This window comes from Panicum hallii, chromosome 5 (assembly GCF_002211085.1).
Source record: "Panicum hallii strain FIL2 chromosome 5, PHallii_v3.1, whole genome shotgun sequence".
Taxonomy (NCBI): Eukaryota; Viridiplantae; Streptophyta; class Magnoliopsida; order Poales; family Poaceae; genus Panicum; species Panicum hallii.
Window position 1 is genome coordinate 6,812,389 of NC_038046.1, and position 13,764 is coordinate 6,826,152.

The following is a 13,764-nucleotide window of genomic DNA, read 5'->3' on the forward strand; positions in this document are numbered from 1 at the left end:
GTCATTATGTGTATAATGTCCTTTATATGTGAAACTAGCATATGGTTACCTTAGTTTGGATTTTTTTTCTTTACTGCAACCATTATATGGGTTTTAATGTTCTGCGTGACCAAATTAATCACTAAGAATCAATTTGGCCAATTATTTCAGTTGACAAAAAAATCTTAGTCCATGAGATAATGTTATTGCCTATTGAACATAAACTATATGTGTGTTATTTACAAAATTTATTAGTTAAAATAACAAATTTAAAATTAGACTCCAAAATGGTCACTAATTTATCATTGTGAATATGTGTGTTACTTACATCAAAAGAAAATATAAAGATTGGTGTGGAAATTTGACTTATCAGATTACATCAATTATTCCAACACCCTGAGAAAATGAAAATAAACAGAATAACTGAATTTATCTTTTTTGGCTTGGTTAATTGGGCTTTTAGTTTTCGCGGCCCTTAACTCTCTGTGTCCTTCTATCCACACTTGACACAGAAAAGATATTCTTGCACATTGAAGCTTCCTTTTATTGTGTAACTTCACGCATATTGTTAGCAACCCACCTATCAAACATATGAGGATGACATTAGCGGATGAGAGCATTCTCATGCTTTTATAGCAACTCCTCCCATCTCATAGCCTATCATAATTATCTCGTTATAGGATTAAACTCAATACAAGTTTTACTAGTGATAACTATTTGGTTTTAAAGTAATGTAAGACTTGCTATCATTAATATAATTACTTCATTAGCTCTCAAAGTTCAAGCATGCTTTTCATAACTGAGACCGTGGTTACTGAATATGCAAAATAATTACACTTTACGTGAAAACAATTTCAGAAGCATTGCAACCAGGACACGTTCATGGACTGAAATGATAATAGGAAGCGAATGTATTGGAAAGTTTGTTTATGTCTGAAATGATAATAGAGAATTTAGGAGGACATTCAATTATAACAGGAAAACAGAAGAGAAGTTCTAGAAAATCAAAGAGAAGGATGCCACATTATTGCCGGTCCACATCTTGCGATCCGCTGTTTCGTGAACACTGTTAATGTGTATGTTTCTGTTTGATGCGTGATATGTTGAATGCAATGCTTTATGCTTGTCTTTTGCTTGTCATCTGTTGGAGGCTGCTGCGCGCATTTTTAATTTTATATGGACTCCTAAACCGTCTCTTCTCCCTCCACAGGCAATTCTTTTTTATTTACCCTAACCATTGACTTCAGCAAGGAAGGGCAACAAAAAAAATGGGCGCTGTTCGTAGTTGCTGACCGACGAATAACTATACTACCGTCTTCAGCAAATGACCGACCGGTAAACAAAAAGCTCGTTTTCTCCTCCGCTACAGAAAACAAACAAGACCAAAACACAAAGCGGCAAACAACAACAGCAACAACAAAAAAAGAAAGTCCCTATGTGTTGACAAACGCCACCCCCTCGTTTACACACGCTAGAGTCGAGAGCTGTAAGGTGGGGGGAGGAGCTAGCCTAGGTCGGAATCAGCGGCAGGCGCACATGGAGCTCTCCCGCGGGGGCGGCGAGGCTACGAGCAAGGCTGGCGCCGTACGGTGACATGCTCCACGCCAGGAAATAGTAAGAGGGGGGAGGGGGAGGCGGGCTGGAATCGGCGCCACGTTTCGCTGTTCGGGGACCAAGGCTAGCTCGTGCTCGCGTCGCGCTGCCCGGCCGATCCATGCGTGACCCTATCATGCCCTCACATGCCCCTCCCTTGGCCGGAGCGACCTGCCTGCCTCTCCCAGCCCGGCTTTGGTTTGTACTCAGGATGCTAGTTCTTGTGAACTGGACGCGACGACAGAGAGCGCTGACGCTGTGCATAGGATGCGGCCGGCCACGGCATGCCTGGCATTGGCATTGCCCGTACGTCGCCACGGTTGGGTCGGGGAGCAGCCCAAATCTCGCGCATGTTACCTGGGTGAATCGGGAGGATCCGCGTGCTGTGTGCAGGGGCAGCCAAAAGTGGCCGCGCCGCGCGTCGGCGTCGCGCCGGCCTGGCACTGGCACTCTGGCAGCGTGCCGCCGCGGCGCCGTCCAGCAAGCTCCGGCGCGGTCGGTGGCAACCGCCGCGGCTGCGCTTCCGCTTGTATGGGATGACGCTTTCACACCAGGGACAGTAGAAAAGGAGCATGATTCCTCGGCGCCGACGCCATATGCGTCGCAACACGCAGCAGCTCCAGCGCCCGCCCATGACATGCCAGGCCGTGCCACGCACCGAGCTGTCAGGTTGTCGCGGCCCCCACGGACACGAGGGCCCCCCTCCCGGTCCCGGGTCCTGCCTGTGGCAAATAAAGTCCCATCTGAACTGACCCATGCCCTCTCATTCTTTAACCTTTGGACGCTGTTGGCGCCTGCAAAGTGAGGATACCGGGAGCACGAATCCAGGAGCTCGTGTCACCCGCCGGAAGCCGAGATCCCCACCACCGCCACCGGGACCCGGTTCCTTTCTTTCTTTCACGGGAGCGCGCGCAATCATTTTCTCGGCGGACAAGTGACAAGTCTACTTCTTTTTAGCCCAGTTTCGCCAATGCTTGTCAGCCCACCGGAACGGCCCAATTCGCGCGAACTAGGCCGAAATGCCGCGGGCACCGGGACGTTCAAATCCCCACGCACGCAGACCACGCCGCCACGACCGAGCGGCCGCCGCCGCCACCGGGCACCGGCCGCCCGCCGCAGCCGCAGCCAAAGCCCAAAAGAGATGGCGGCGCTACGCGTCCCGCTCCGCGCCACCCTCTCCCGCGCGGGCCCTCCCTCCGCGCGCCTCCTCCTTCCGCTCCACGCGCACCTCGTCGTGTCCGGCCGCCTCGCCGCCTCCCCTGCCGCGCTCACCTCCCTTGTCTCCCTCTACGCGCGCGCCCCGGCCGCGCTGCGCCCGGCCATCCCGCTCCTCCTCGCGCCCTCCGACCCGCTCCCCTGCTACAACGCGGCGCTCTCCCTGCCGCACGCGCTCGCGCTCCCGATCTTCCGCCGCCTCCGCCTCGCCCACTCCCCCGACGCTTTCTCCTTCCCTCCACTCTTCTCCTCGGCCCCCTCCCCGCCGCACCTGCTCGCGCTCCACGGCCTCGCCCTCCGCTGCGGCCTCGCGCAAGACCTCTTCTGCGCCAGCGCTCTGCTCCGGGGGTGCCTGCGGTTCGGCCTCGCCGACCACGCGCACCGCCTGTTCGACGAATTGACCGACCGGGACGTCGTCGTGTGGAACGCCATGGTCAATGGGTTCGCAAAGCTCGGGTGCTTTGACCGTGCCACGGAGTGCTTCCGGAAGATGAGGGAGGAGGGCGATGTGGAGATCAGCAGCTTCACCGTCACAGGGATCCTGTCGGTTTGTACCGCGAGAGCAGATTTCGGGCGTGGGGCTGCGGTTCATGGGTTGTTGGTGAAATCAGGATTTGACAAGGAGGCATCGGTGTGTAATGCGTTGATAGACCTTTACGGAAAGTGCCATAAGGTGGACGATGCAACAAGGGTGTTTGAGGCACTGCCAGAGAGTGATAAGGATCTGTTCAGCTGGAACTCAATGCTGTCAGCGCTGCAGTACTCGGCTGACCACGTGGGGACAATGAGTTTGTTTGCAAGGATGAGACGTGCCGCACTGTGGCCGGATGCAGTGACCGTGGCGGCTGTTCTTCCTGCATGCGCAAAGACTGCAGCCCTGCAGGTTGGGAGGAAGGTGCATGGGTATATCGTAACGAGCGGACTGGCCTATGATGGTGCACTGGATGTGTTTGCTTGCAATGCGCTGGCCGACATGTACGCGAAGAGTGGTGGTCTGGATGAGGCTCGTCGTGTGTTTGATTGGACACGGCAACGGGATGTAGCATCATGGAACATTATGATCGATGGGTATGCTTCACATGGGCGTGGGCAAGAGGCACTGAAGTTGTTCCACCAGATGATAGAAGAAGGCCTGGTGCCAGATGAGGTAACATTGCTGGGAGCACTGTCGGCTTGCAGCCACTCTGGGCTTGTCGAGGAAGGTAAGGATTTTCTAAAGAGGATGAAAGAGGAGTTTGGAGTGGAGCCACAGCTGGAGCACTATGCATGTGTCACTGACATGCTTGGTCGAGCAGGAAGGTTGGATGAGGCAAGAAAAGTAGTAGAAGAGGCTGGTGATGTGGGTGCTGGTGCATGGCGGACATACCTTGCAGCATGCCGGATGCATGGTGATAAGGAGAGAGCACAAGAGGCAGCTAGGATGCTGATGATGGCAGAGGAATCAGGGAGTGGGGGATGGGTTCTGCTTGCCAACACATACGGTTGGGAGGGAAACTTTGAGGAGCTCGAAGAGGTGAGAGGTGAGATGAAACGCCGAGGGGTGCAGAAGGCTGCACCTGGTTGCAGCTGGGTTGAGCTAGGGTGAGAGAACAGTGGGAGTGGAATGGCGATGCTGAGGCCAACATGATCTATGAAATGTTCCACATGTTGATAGGTTGGATGGAGAGGTGCAGGCATCTGAGCAACATAATTCCATTATATCTGGTAGAATGCTCGTAACTTTTCATATGTTGCTATGACAATTTGTTACAAGCAGATGGACTGACATTAGCTCATAAGTTAGAACGGTGCATCAGAAGATAAAGTTAAGCTCACGCCATCAAGACCAGCACCGAAATTTGGTCCTGGCAACAAATTTTCACCAAATATCATAGTTCCAGCGGCCAGGGCTCCAGCTCCAAACTCCATTCCCAGGTTAGGCGGACCATTCTGACCCGCAAACCTTCTTGGTGGCATATTTATGTAGTTCTGTGGCACTTGCCCCCTAGCAGCCGGATACGGTGGCGAAAAGTAACTGGGGTTTGAAGTGGGAGGTGGCAGGGTTTGTGGGATCGGTGGGGGTCGATTGCTATAGCCATTACTTCCTGATGGTGATGGATCTGGCTGAGTGACAGGGGTCGTTGGCATGGTGTTGCCGTAGTTATCATTACGTTCACTGTGATCCCTATGATGGCTTGAAGGCAGTGGTGGATAATTATAAAGTGGGCCATCTTCTATAGCTAATGTGATCCCGACCTGGTTTGGGTACTTCGATCCATCATGTGACCCTGCACATCCACAAGGCAATAGAGTTGAGTTCAGTTGTAGGCGGATTGTATTATAATCAATAAGGTAAATGCTTGTTAAGGTCATTTTTGATCACTTGATCTATTGGTTAAACATAAGTTTGTATTGTTTATGTACAAATTCTTTGTAGACAAATCTATTTTCAAAGTGTTGTGCTGAATTCCTACCAGTGCAACAGGTACCATCTCATATTGTTCTATCTTGAAATAAAAAACATAAGTTTCTGTTTACCTGAAAACTGAGCATGGACATCTTCCTCCTTGCAGATTCGGATGGATATATCGACAAACCCATGAGCTTTGTCTGACTTCCTCCTCCTCAGCTGGATGCTTGCAGTCCCCTCAATAAGCCCCGGGTGCTCCTCACCATTCGAAAATTTGTCAAAGTACTCTTTCATCTGGAGGACTGCAGCTCCCTGGAGGTGCTCTCTCAGGAAGATGGGCTCTCTCCTGTACACTTCCACCGTCAGAGCCATCTGCTGCAGGCTGTTCAAATCATGCTCGTCAGCCGAGACAGAGAACTTCATGCCCCAGCTCGGGTCGGAGCTCCCTGACGCGTCCACCTTGGTGCAGTACTTGCTGTTTGGATCGACCCATGCGACGGAGAACCACTGCGGTTTGAGCAGCGACGACCTGCGGCCCAGGCCGCGTGCGGAAATCACGCAGAACTCGACCGACGTTCTCGCCATCTACGTGAAGAATGAAAGGTGAGGAGGAGCCGACGAGGTAGCAGGAGTGCAGGACGGCGACGCGGACCATTGAAAATGATGGTGTGAGATTCGTTGCGTCAGTAGGCCGCTTTACCCCGCTGCAGTTATTCCGAGGTGATATGGGGCTGTTTTTTTCCGTGTTTGCTTTGCTGTTAACTTCCTCTGGCCATGGAATTGATTCGAAAGCTGTGGCACCAGTAGAGGGAAAAGCATAGCTGAAAAACGGTGTGGTGCTCCAATATGAAGCAAGCTTTCTTTCATTTGACCTGTGGTGCTTCTTTCGTTTTGCTTTGCAGCACTCGTCTGTCGTCTCCACGGTCACACCATGGTCGCCATGGGTGCACGCGTTGCTCTGCTGCTTTTTTTCTTGATACCGAGCAACTTGAGCACGGAGAGCACCAGCCACTAGAAACGTAAATCACCGTCCTGCGGCTGATTTCGGATCATGGTCTTTGAGTAAAGATTTTTAAAAAAACGTAAAAAGCATAGATCTTATTACCTACTTCATATCGTAGAAATCAGTTATAGTAGGCTCGTCATGAAGTACTTCCTCTCTTTATATGTATGGTGCATTAGGATTTAGTAAAAATCTTTTAAAGCGTACTTTAATCATAAATTTCACTTACAATACGCATTTGTACTGCAAGACATGCGGCCATGTATGCATACGCTTGAAGCCGTTCATCGCGTTGTGCACAGACGGACGAACGGGGTGGCTGATCTGCCAACAATTAGTTTCATCCGTGAGGATCAGCGGGTGGTCATCACTTAAGAGGGGAAATATCTCAATAGTGAAAGAAATTAAATGTTATGGATATTCTCCTGAATCTGTGCCTTTCACCATGCGACGTTAAGCGATATTAGACTGCGCGTGGTCAGTTGGTCAACCACGGCGTGCCGTAAACACAGCTGACTCGAATCAGATGGTGCGATGCGATGCTCGCCCGAGTGGAAATTTTCGTCTCGCCCGGCAACTTCGCGTAGACGATTTCGCTGTTGGGATGATTCGGATCTCGGCAGTCTATTCCATTCAACAGAGCTGAAGCTCTTTCCTATTTTGTTTTTGTTTTCTTAAAAAAAACTTTTGGAGGACCCCTTTCAGTTACGCAATTATTGACCCTAGCTTCAATGGTTCTAGTTCAGATCTGCAGGGCCCCAGATCCATGAATCTATAAGCACATGGAGAGATCAGACGGCATATCATACGGCCACAGATCTGAATAACTTAATACAACGAACAGCTGTCAGAAGATGACAAGAAACTGGAATCCAACGGCGCGTGCTGCAACTCGCAATTCTTTATCGTTCAAAAAAGAAAACTCGCAGTTCTTTGCTTCTGACGATCAGATCCATGGAATATGGATGGGGGGAGCAATGGGCACAGGGCACGGTTTCTGCACGATACGGCATAATGTTGGGTTTCACAATAAACACCGTAATGGGCATGGACAGCAGCATGCCAGCATAAGAGATGAGGTATCTGTACAGCTACACTATTTGAAGACGAGCTCCCAGCGTAGACATCTCAGACAAATAAAATTGAACCATGTCGAGGATTGAATAGGATCGTATGGTACTATATTGTTTGGAACAAAGAAAAACTGAAAAGCGGGGTATTGATTGGAATAACCTGGCATCCCTATCTAAATGGTTCGCTGTGACCGGGCAGGGCAACACCGCTGTGCCATCTGCACCCACTGCTTGCAGCAGAAGCAGCAGAACCACAATTACCGTAGCATTGGGAGGTACCGTATATCTATGCTGATACAACTCGTACAGAGCCTCTGAATCTGTCACCATGATTTACAGGCTATTGTACAGATCATGCCGCTATTTTCGTGATACTTTTGGATGATATTTTCTTTCAAAGATCTTCCTGTGCTGTAAGGTGTCTGCAGATCAGTTGATTAAATATCAGATCAAAGGAAATAGCAAGGTCTTGCAGCAGACAGGTGCAAATGCGATGAAAAATCGAGAAAGAAGCTAAATGAGGGAGCGACATACTTAGAAGAGCAAGCTCAGATAGAAAATGATCCATCCTGCCATAGAGAACACGGCAAAAATGTGAACCCAGAACAAGATTGCAGCTGATTCTTTACCACACCCTCTCAGGTTTGCAACAGCACCTGCAAAAAAAAATGTATGATCAGATTTCATAACGTGGTTTGCTACCATGTGGAACATGGCACCCCACCCCTATTACCAAACAGATCTCATCTAACACACAACATTATTAGAGGAATCTGTGCACCTAAGCACATGATAAGTGATAAGTAGTATTCCTTAGTGTCTTATCGTACCTGACAGCACTGATGTGGGCATAGAATGCTGCAGTAGCAGGACAAACTTGAACATTTTGTCATCCTTCGGAATGAAACCAAGTTTATCAACTAACAAGATGATGCCAACCCCAGCAAGAGGGACCAAGATCAACCGTGCAAAAATTATAGCAACAGTTGTACGCACACCAAGCCTCTTACTTCCTTCACCAGGACCTGATGCAATAAACATAAGCAAAGACAAATTCATAAGAAATGCCTCTACACCCCATACGATGGATATGCTAACTGCTAAGCCTGATCTCCTTCTACGCAATTTTCCTAGAGTTTCAAATAAAATAGGTGCTTACCATCAACGAGATTGCCACCGACAGCAAGTAAAATGCACGGGATCATAGCTTCCCTGAAAGTGTGTTACAGATATTATCAAAGACTGTTAAAGTTTGGTAACTTTTTTGGCAAGATTTGTATATTGAAAATGAAGCAGAGAAGAGACATGTAAATACCCAAGAATCAGACAGCTGTCTGTGAAAAAGAAGAGAGGCGCATCATCTGTAAGCACAAAGTTCTTCAAGAATGGGACAATACCAATGACAATTGCAAAAGCCTGTGCATATTTTAAAATGAAGTCAAGGCGCAGAATGCATAAATGATTTGTATATACACTACTAGAATACAGCAACAGCAATACATACAGATGCAATAATTGGTGGCTGGAGAAGCTGCTTGTCTTTCAGGAATTTAATCACACATTTAACATGGCCCATTATCTGCATTCATATAAACATGGTTATTTATTTTCTTCAGCGCAATGTAAGAGCATCATGCTGACATTTAAAAATTAAATCCATAACTACATTTTCTTACCTTTGATCCTACAGAAGTGGCACATTCTTTTTGAACTTCCCCAGCAGATAACAAAGGCTCATCCTCTGGTACAGTATTAGTGTGAGTGCTTGTTGGAATTGGATATTTAGCGAGTTGTGGCACCACATTCTCTTCAGATCCCTTGACTGGAAGTTCATCATCTTCGGAGCCATCAAAGGTCCGTCCTGGTGGTGGAGCAAGCATCTTGAATACGTATGTGTAAACAATAATTGCACCAACCTGCAACATGAAAAGGATCCACCGAGTGAACACTACCAACAGCTATTTGTATCTATGATCTTAAGCGTCGTTATTCTGACTTTTGAAACATGAAATTGTATGAGCTGAGGAAAGAGAAAAGAATACAGCATACCCATTGACCAAATGAGATATACGCATTTCCATCTTGGTTGCACTTGTCAGAGTCACCAAACGGATTAGATGGATCCCGACATAACGCTGCAATAAGGACCAGAGGTATATTTCCAATATTTCCTGCATAAAACACGAGGACCTGTATCAATATTGGATATATGAATGATAAACAGAAATACACATGCAAATTATTTTCTAGAAACAAAAGGTGGTACCTATTCCTATATGGATAATAGTGAACTTAAAGTACGGATACGGGGGTCTGATGATAGATGCCACAACAAAGCCAATCAAAGAGCCAGATACAGCGCCTACAATAATATTTACTGGAATATACCACCTGCAAACATGAAAACATTACACTATTAGAAAATACAAAAGGAAAGGCAGAACACAAGCGCAGAACCTATTTGGCAAAGTAGAACTCCAGAGCATACTCCTAAAGCAGTTTATTCTAAAAGAAAAAGAAAATTGACACTTATAATGCATATACATGCCACAAGGGGAAAGAAAATGAGGCATGCGTCCACACAAATGAGGATTGAATAGTTTATAACAGCATAACACCAAGTTTCATATATTACAAGATAAATATTCCCAGTATAGGTAGTAAGAAAAAATATGATAATTCACACAATAAATGACATGGACTAGTTTCTCCAATCTCTAGTGATCGCAATTTTTCAGTATATTAAATAAATAAAGTAGCCCCACTGACCTAGAGTCAGTACCATATGACCCTTAAATTCAATAGGAACAGAAAATACTTGATTGCCCATTTCCTTCAACTTATGTTGGCTCTTTTTTGTCCCTATTGGAGGAATTGGTGCTCACTAAGCTAATTTGTCAGTTTGGAAGTTCATGACTTAAAAATTGACCCAGCCAGAAAGATCAACAATAGTAGACTATTTCATTGTACTTTTAAGTAATCTATTAATGGTCGGAGGTTCTGATTATGGACTATAGAGGGCTAGAGGCACATAAAAGTAGACAGAATATTAGCTAAAAACAACAACTCGGTCAATAGCTCTCACATCAGAATTCAACAACCATACAGCATATTTGTATGAAGCATATATTATGTTACCAGATAATAACAAATTTGAAGTACAGTAGCAATCCATATCCTTACCACTGTATCATCTTCTCAATAGTGATTGCTCTACCCAATTGGGAAAATATAAGGCAAGGAAGCAGAAGCGAAAATACAAGCTGCAGCAAACGATGGAAATGTCAGTCTAATACTCTAGTTTGGTACAGAGGGAAAGCACAATCAAGACCTCTACTGCTCCACGTATTCTTACTTTGAGCAAAATCCAATACCGCTATCCGTTAGCTAGCATTTATTACAAGAGACAAAGCTCACCCCGTTGAGAAGCTTGCGGCCATTGGGCTGGAGGATGTTGATGTACTTGGAGGCCATGAGGAACCCCATGAAGCAGACGGTGAACACCTTGGCGATGGGAAGCACGGCATACTTGAGCATGCTGAGCACCGACGTCCCCGATGTGCCTCCCTGGGCCGCCGTGGCCAGTGCCTCCATCAGCGACCTCTCCATCATGGCTTGAACTGGAATGACTACTGAAGCCTTACTTTTCTTGTCTTTCTGCCTTCACAGCTCAGGACCCGTGACCCACGCAATCAGGACTCTGTGACATTATGAATGGCTTAGAAGGCAAAATATAGAGGCAACAGGCACCATCAGGAAAATTCTGGAACTGCTTTTGGCGGTGGTTGTTCAGGGGCAACCCGACTGGAAGAGAGATCGCCGTTCGCGACAGCCCGTCGAGGGGAACGCGCACAGCTCAGCTCACCGGATTCGCGTAACCAAATACGGCATGTAGCTTCGAGGAAGGAAGCTTAGCAGTAACCAACTTCTAGTTTGATGAAAACACAATCAAATCGGAACGAGATATTATGACCTAACTAGATTCCAACCAACTCGAATCCTAGAAAAATGACGACACCGATCCCCGAGCACTCCACTGCTCCTCTGTTCCAAATTCGCGTGGTTGGGGGATCCGATTCCCCACAGCTGCGTAAGCATCACACGGCTCAGGTTTGATTCGTCACGCATGCCCACCTCAACTGCTTTACCAAATCCGCTCTAAACCCTCCGCGGAAGCTCAGGATGCAACCGAGCTCAGAATCCCAGCGCCACAAAACCACCATTACAGCAAAAGAGCAAACAAGCAAGCAAAAATAAAAAATCGCGAATCGCCCAATGCGAGGGAGAGCGATCGCGACGACGATACGCCACTCCCCCACACGCCACGCCACGCGAATCCGAAACCCGAAAACAATCTCAAGCGGAAGGAAGATGGGACCAAGGACTTCAACTCACCGCTGACCCGCGCTGGAGCTGGGAGGCAGGGACTGAGCCCGAGCCTCCCCGTGGAGAGATCCTCCGAGCAATCAGTGAACAACACCTCCCGCCGTCCCGCGAAGGGCTCGAACCGGCCGCGATTAAGCTGGCTAGCGGGGGTTTTGATCCGTGGGCAGGCGAGGAGGCGCGGGGCCTGGAAGGCTGGAGGGAGAAAGTGGCGGCGATTCGGAGCGGGTGGGATCTGGCGTGGGGGGTGGGTTGGCTTGGGCTCCGAGCCGAAGCCGAGGGGAAACGACGAGATGGCTAGTCGCGACTCGCGAGACGACGCCGGGTCGGTTGGGTTGGGCTGGTCTGCTTTGCTATACACGCGCGTTTTATATCCGCTTTGGAATCCGTAGCGGAGGGGAGGGGTCATGGGCACGAGAACATTTTTTTTAGCAGTAGGCACGAAGGATGGAGAGCGTACGTGAAATACCGCGAGAGCCTCGCTGCGCCGTGCTGGCGTGCTGCCTATGGTGGATCTGGGGCGGGCCCGCCTGACGGCTTGCCATGTGGCCGGCGGCGCCAGTGGCATACTGGCATGGGCGGATTCATTTGACCTGCTGGATTTTCTTTTCTGTTTTGCTCCGGCTATGCATTCCGCAGATAATTTTCCTTTTCTTTAGACCATTTTCAGGTAAAAGGTGGTAGAGTGTTCCCTCCTATCACACATTTAAATCAATCTTTTTTAACTTGTTAGCAATAACTTAAAAGTGAAATAGTTTGATAACTTGAGGTTGATGTACTAAATTCACCATGGAGCCCTATGTAACTCTTTCTATGTAAAATATACAGTTTTATAAATGTTATTCACCAAAGTACAATATTAGAGACATTATTGATGTTCTAACAAATTTACATTTGGGGTTGGAGAGAGTAGTACCACTAGATACGAAGGTAGTGATACGGTGGAACTGTTTGGATCACGGCACCTTTAGTGACCGCTATGGTACGCAACTAGGCAAGATAATTAAGATCAAGATGGGCAAAAAAATATCGCGCTCTCTCCGAACTTTCCCCTTTGTTCATATACTACAGTTAGCACTCAAAGTGTGATTGTCGACACCTAGTACCTTTTACGGTAGACGATGACAAGATCCGGGCAGTTGAAAGGCAGGAAAGTGATCTAGTGGTTAATTCCAGCCATGGAGACAGAACTCGCCAAAAAAAAATAGTGCTAATCCTATTCCAGATGGTGGGAACGCCTTTTAGATGCGAATCTGATGCGATTAATCTCGATAAGGCCAGGCAGAGAAAGAATGGTTAGCGCGCGCGATGCTTCCTCCGGCACCATCATCCTTGCTCGGACGTCCGTAGTGGCTGGCTGCTGGTGGTGGTCGGCGCCTCCGCTGCAGGACCGACCAGGCAAAAGAGGACTCCTAAGATCTCTGAGCCTGAACCTGATCGAACCTGAGCGGCAGTCGTAGTAGCTTTCACCCAGCAGAAACTCAAGTTCCCTTCGTGCTACTGCTACCTGCTTCCGCTACTGTAACCCTTCGTTACGTGTGGAGTGATCCTAGGCGCCCCTGTCCCCGTCAGATGGCGCAGCCACCATGGTCGTATCTCTTTTATTATTCGGAATCCAATCAGAGGAGGTGGCCATCACATCACAAATTGAGAGAGACAGGTAAAGCTACCGGGTCAAATCCGTCCGGATTCCGAGTAAAGCATGATCGGGATGCCTGATGATGACAAAGACTCGGTCATTTTCGGCATAATCGGCAGCGGCTCTTGATTTCATCTGTCCACCGCACCAGGAGCGCGCGCCAGGGCCAGGCACCAACATGCCCCGCCGACGTACGTGCCGGCGAACGGTAAGTTCAGAGCTCCAATGTGACGTCTCGGTACGCAGCTGGAGGTGCTAGTCATCGTCATGACGCCTGTGCGCTCGTTGGCGCTGCGACGCGTGTGTCCTGACAGAAAGCGAGCAGGGGATGATAATGCACTGGCCAGTAGTCAACTGGTTCAGGAGCCGTGCATGCCATTATAAGTTTAAGCTATCATAAAGCAGACAACGTGTTCCAAAATTGACCCGTAGCCATCTAGTGCAGGAGCTATGCATTATGGCATTAAGCTATCTTTAGTGAAGTGAACAG

General features: G+C 48.2%; 3 protein-coding genes across 3 annotated transcripts; 1 reads left to right on the top strand and 2 right to left on the bottom strand.

The window, feature by feature from the left end:
* Nucleotides 1-2,713: 2,713 nt before the first annotated feature.
* Nucleotides 2,714-4,606, top strand: LOC112892203 (pentatricopeptide repeat-containing protein At3g14730-like). Its single transcript, XM_025959334.1, is given in 2 exon segments — nucleotides 2,714-4,388; nucleotides 4,391-4,606. Coding segments are annotated over 2 exon segments (1,791 nt in total). The 3' UTR covers nucleotides 4,507-4,606.
* Nucleotides 4,468-5,761, bottom strand: LOC112892210. The gene is made up of 2 exons (XM_025959343.1): nucleotides 5,305-5,761; nucleotides 4,468-5,054 (listed from the first exon to the last, which is right to left on the bottom strand). Exons 1-2 carry the CDS (start codon nucleotides 5,759-5,761, stop codon nucleotides 4,567-4,569), a joined length of 945 nt encoding a protein of 314 aa, XP_025815128.1. The 3' UTR covers nucleotides 4,468-4,566.
* A 1,540-nt stretch (nucleotides 5,762-7,301) lies between these two features.
* On the bottom strand, nucleotides 7,302-11,981 carry LOC112892207 (protein PIN-LIKES 6). The gene is made up of 12 exons (XM_025959339.1): nucleotides 11,648-11,981; nucleotides 10,670-10,952; nucleotides 10,436-10,515; nucleotides 9,519-9,643; nucleotides 9,302-9,423; nucleotides 8,929-9,168; nucleotides 8,757-8,831; nucleotides 8,568-8,668; nucleotides 8,412-8,464; nucleotides 8,083-8,277; nucleotides 7,787-7,908; nucleotides 7,302-7,674 (listed from the first exon to the last, which is right to left on the bottom strand). Exons 2-11 carry the CDS (start codon nucleotides 10,862-10,864, stop codon nucleotides 7,787-7,789), a joined length of 1,308 nt encoding a protein of 435 aa, XP_025815124.1. The 5' UTR covers nucleotides 10,865-10,952; nucleotides 11,648-11,981; the 3' UTR covers nucleotides 7,302-7,674.
* Nucleotides 11,982-13,764: the final 1,783 nt, after the last annotated feature.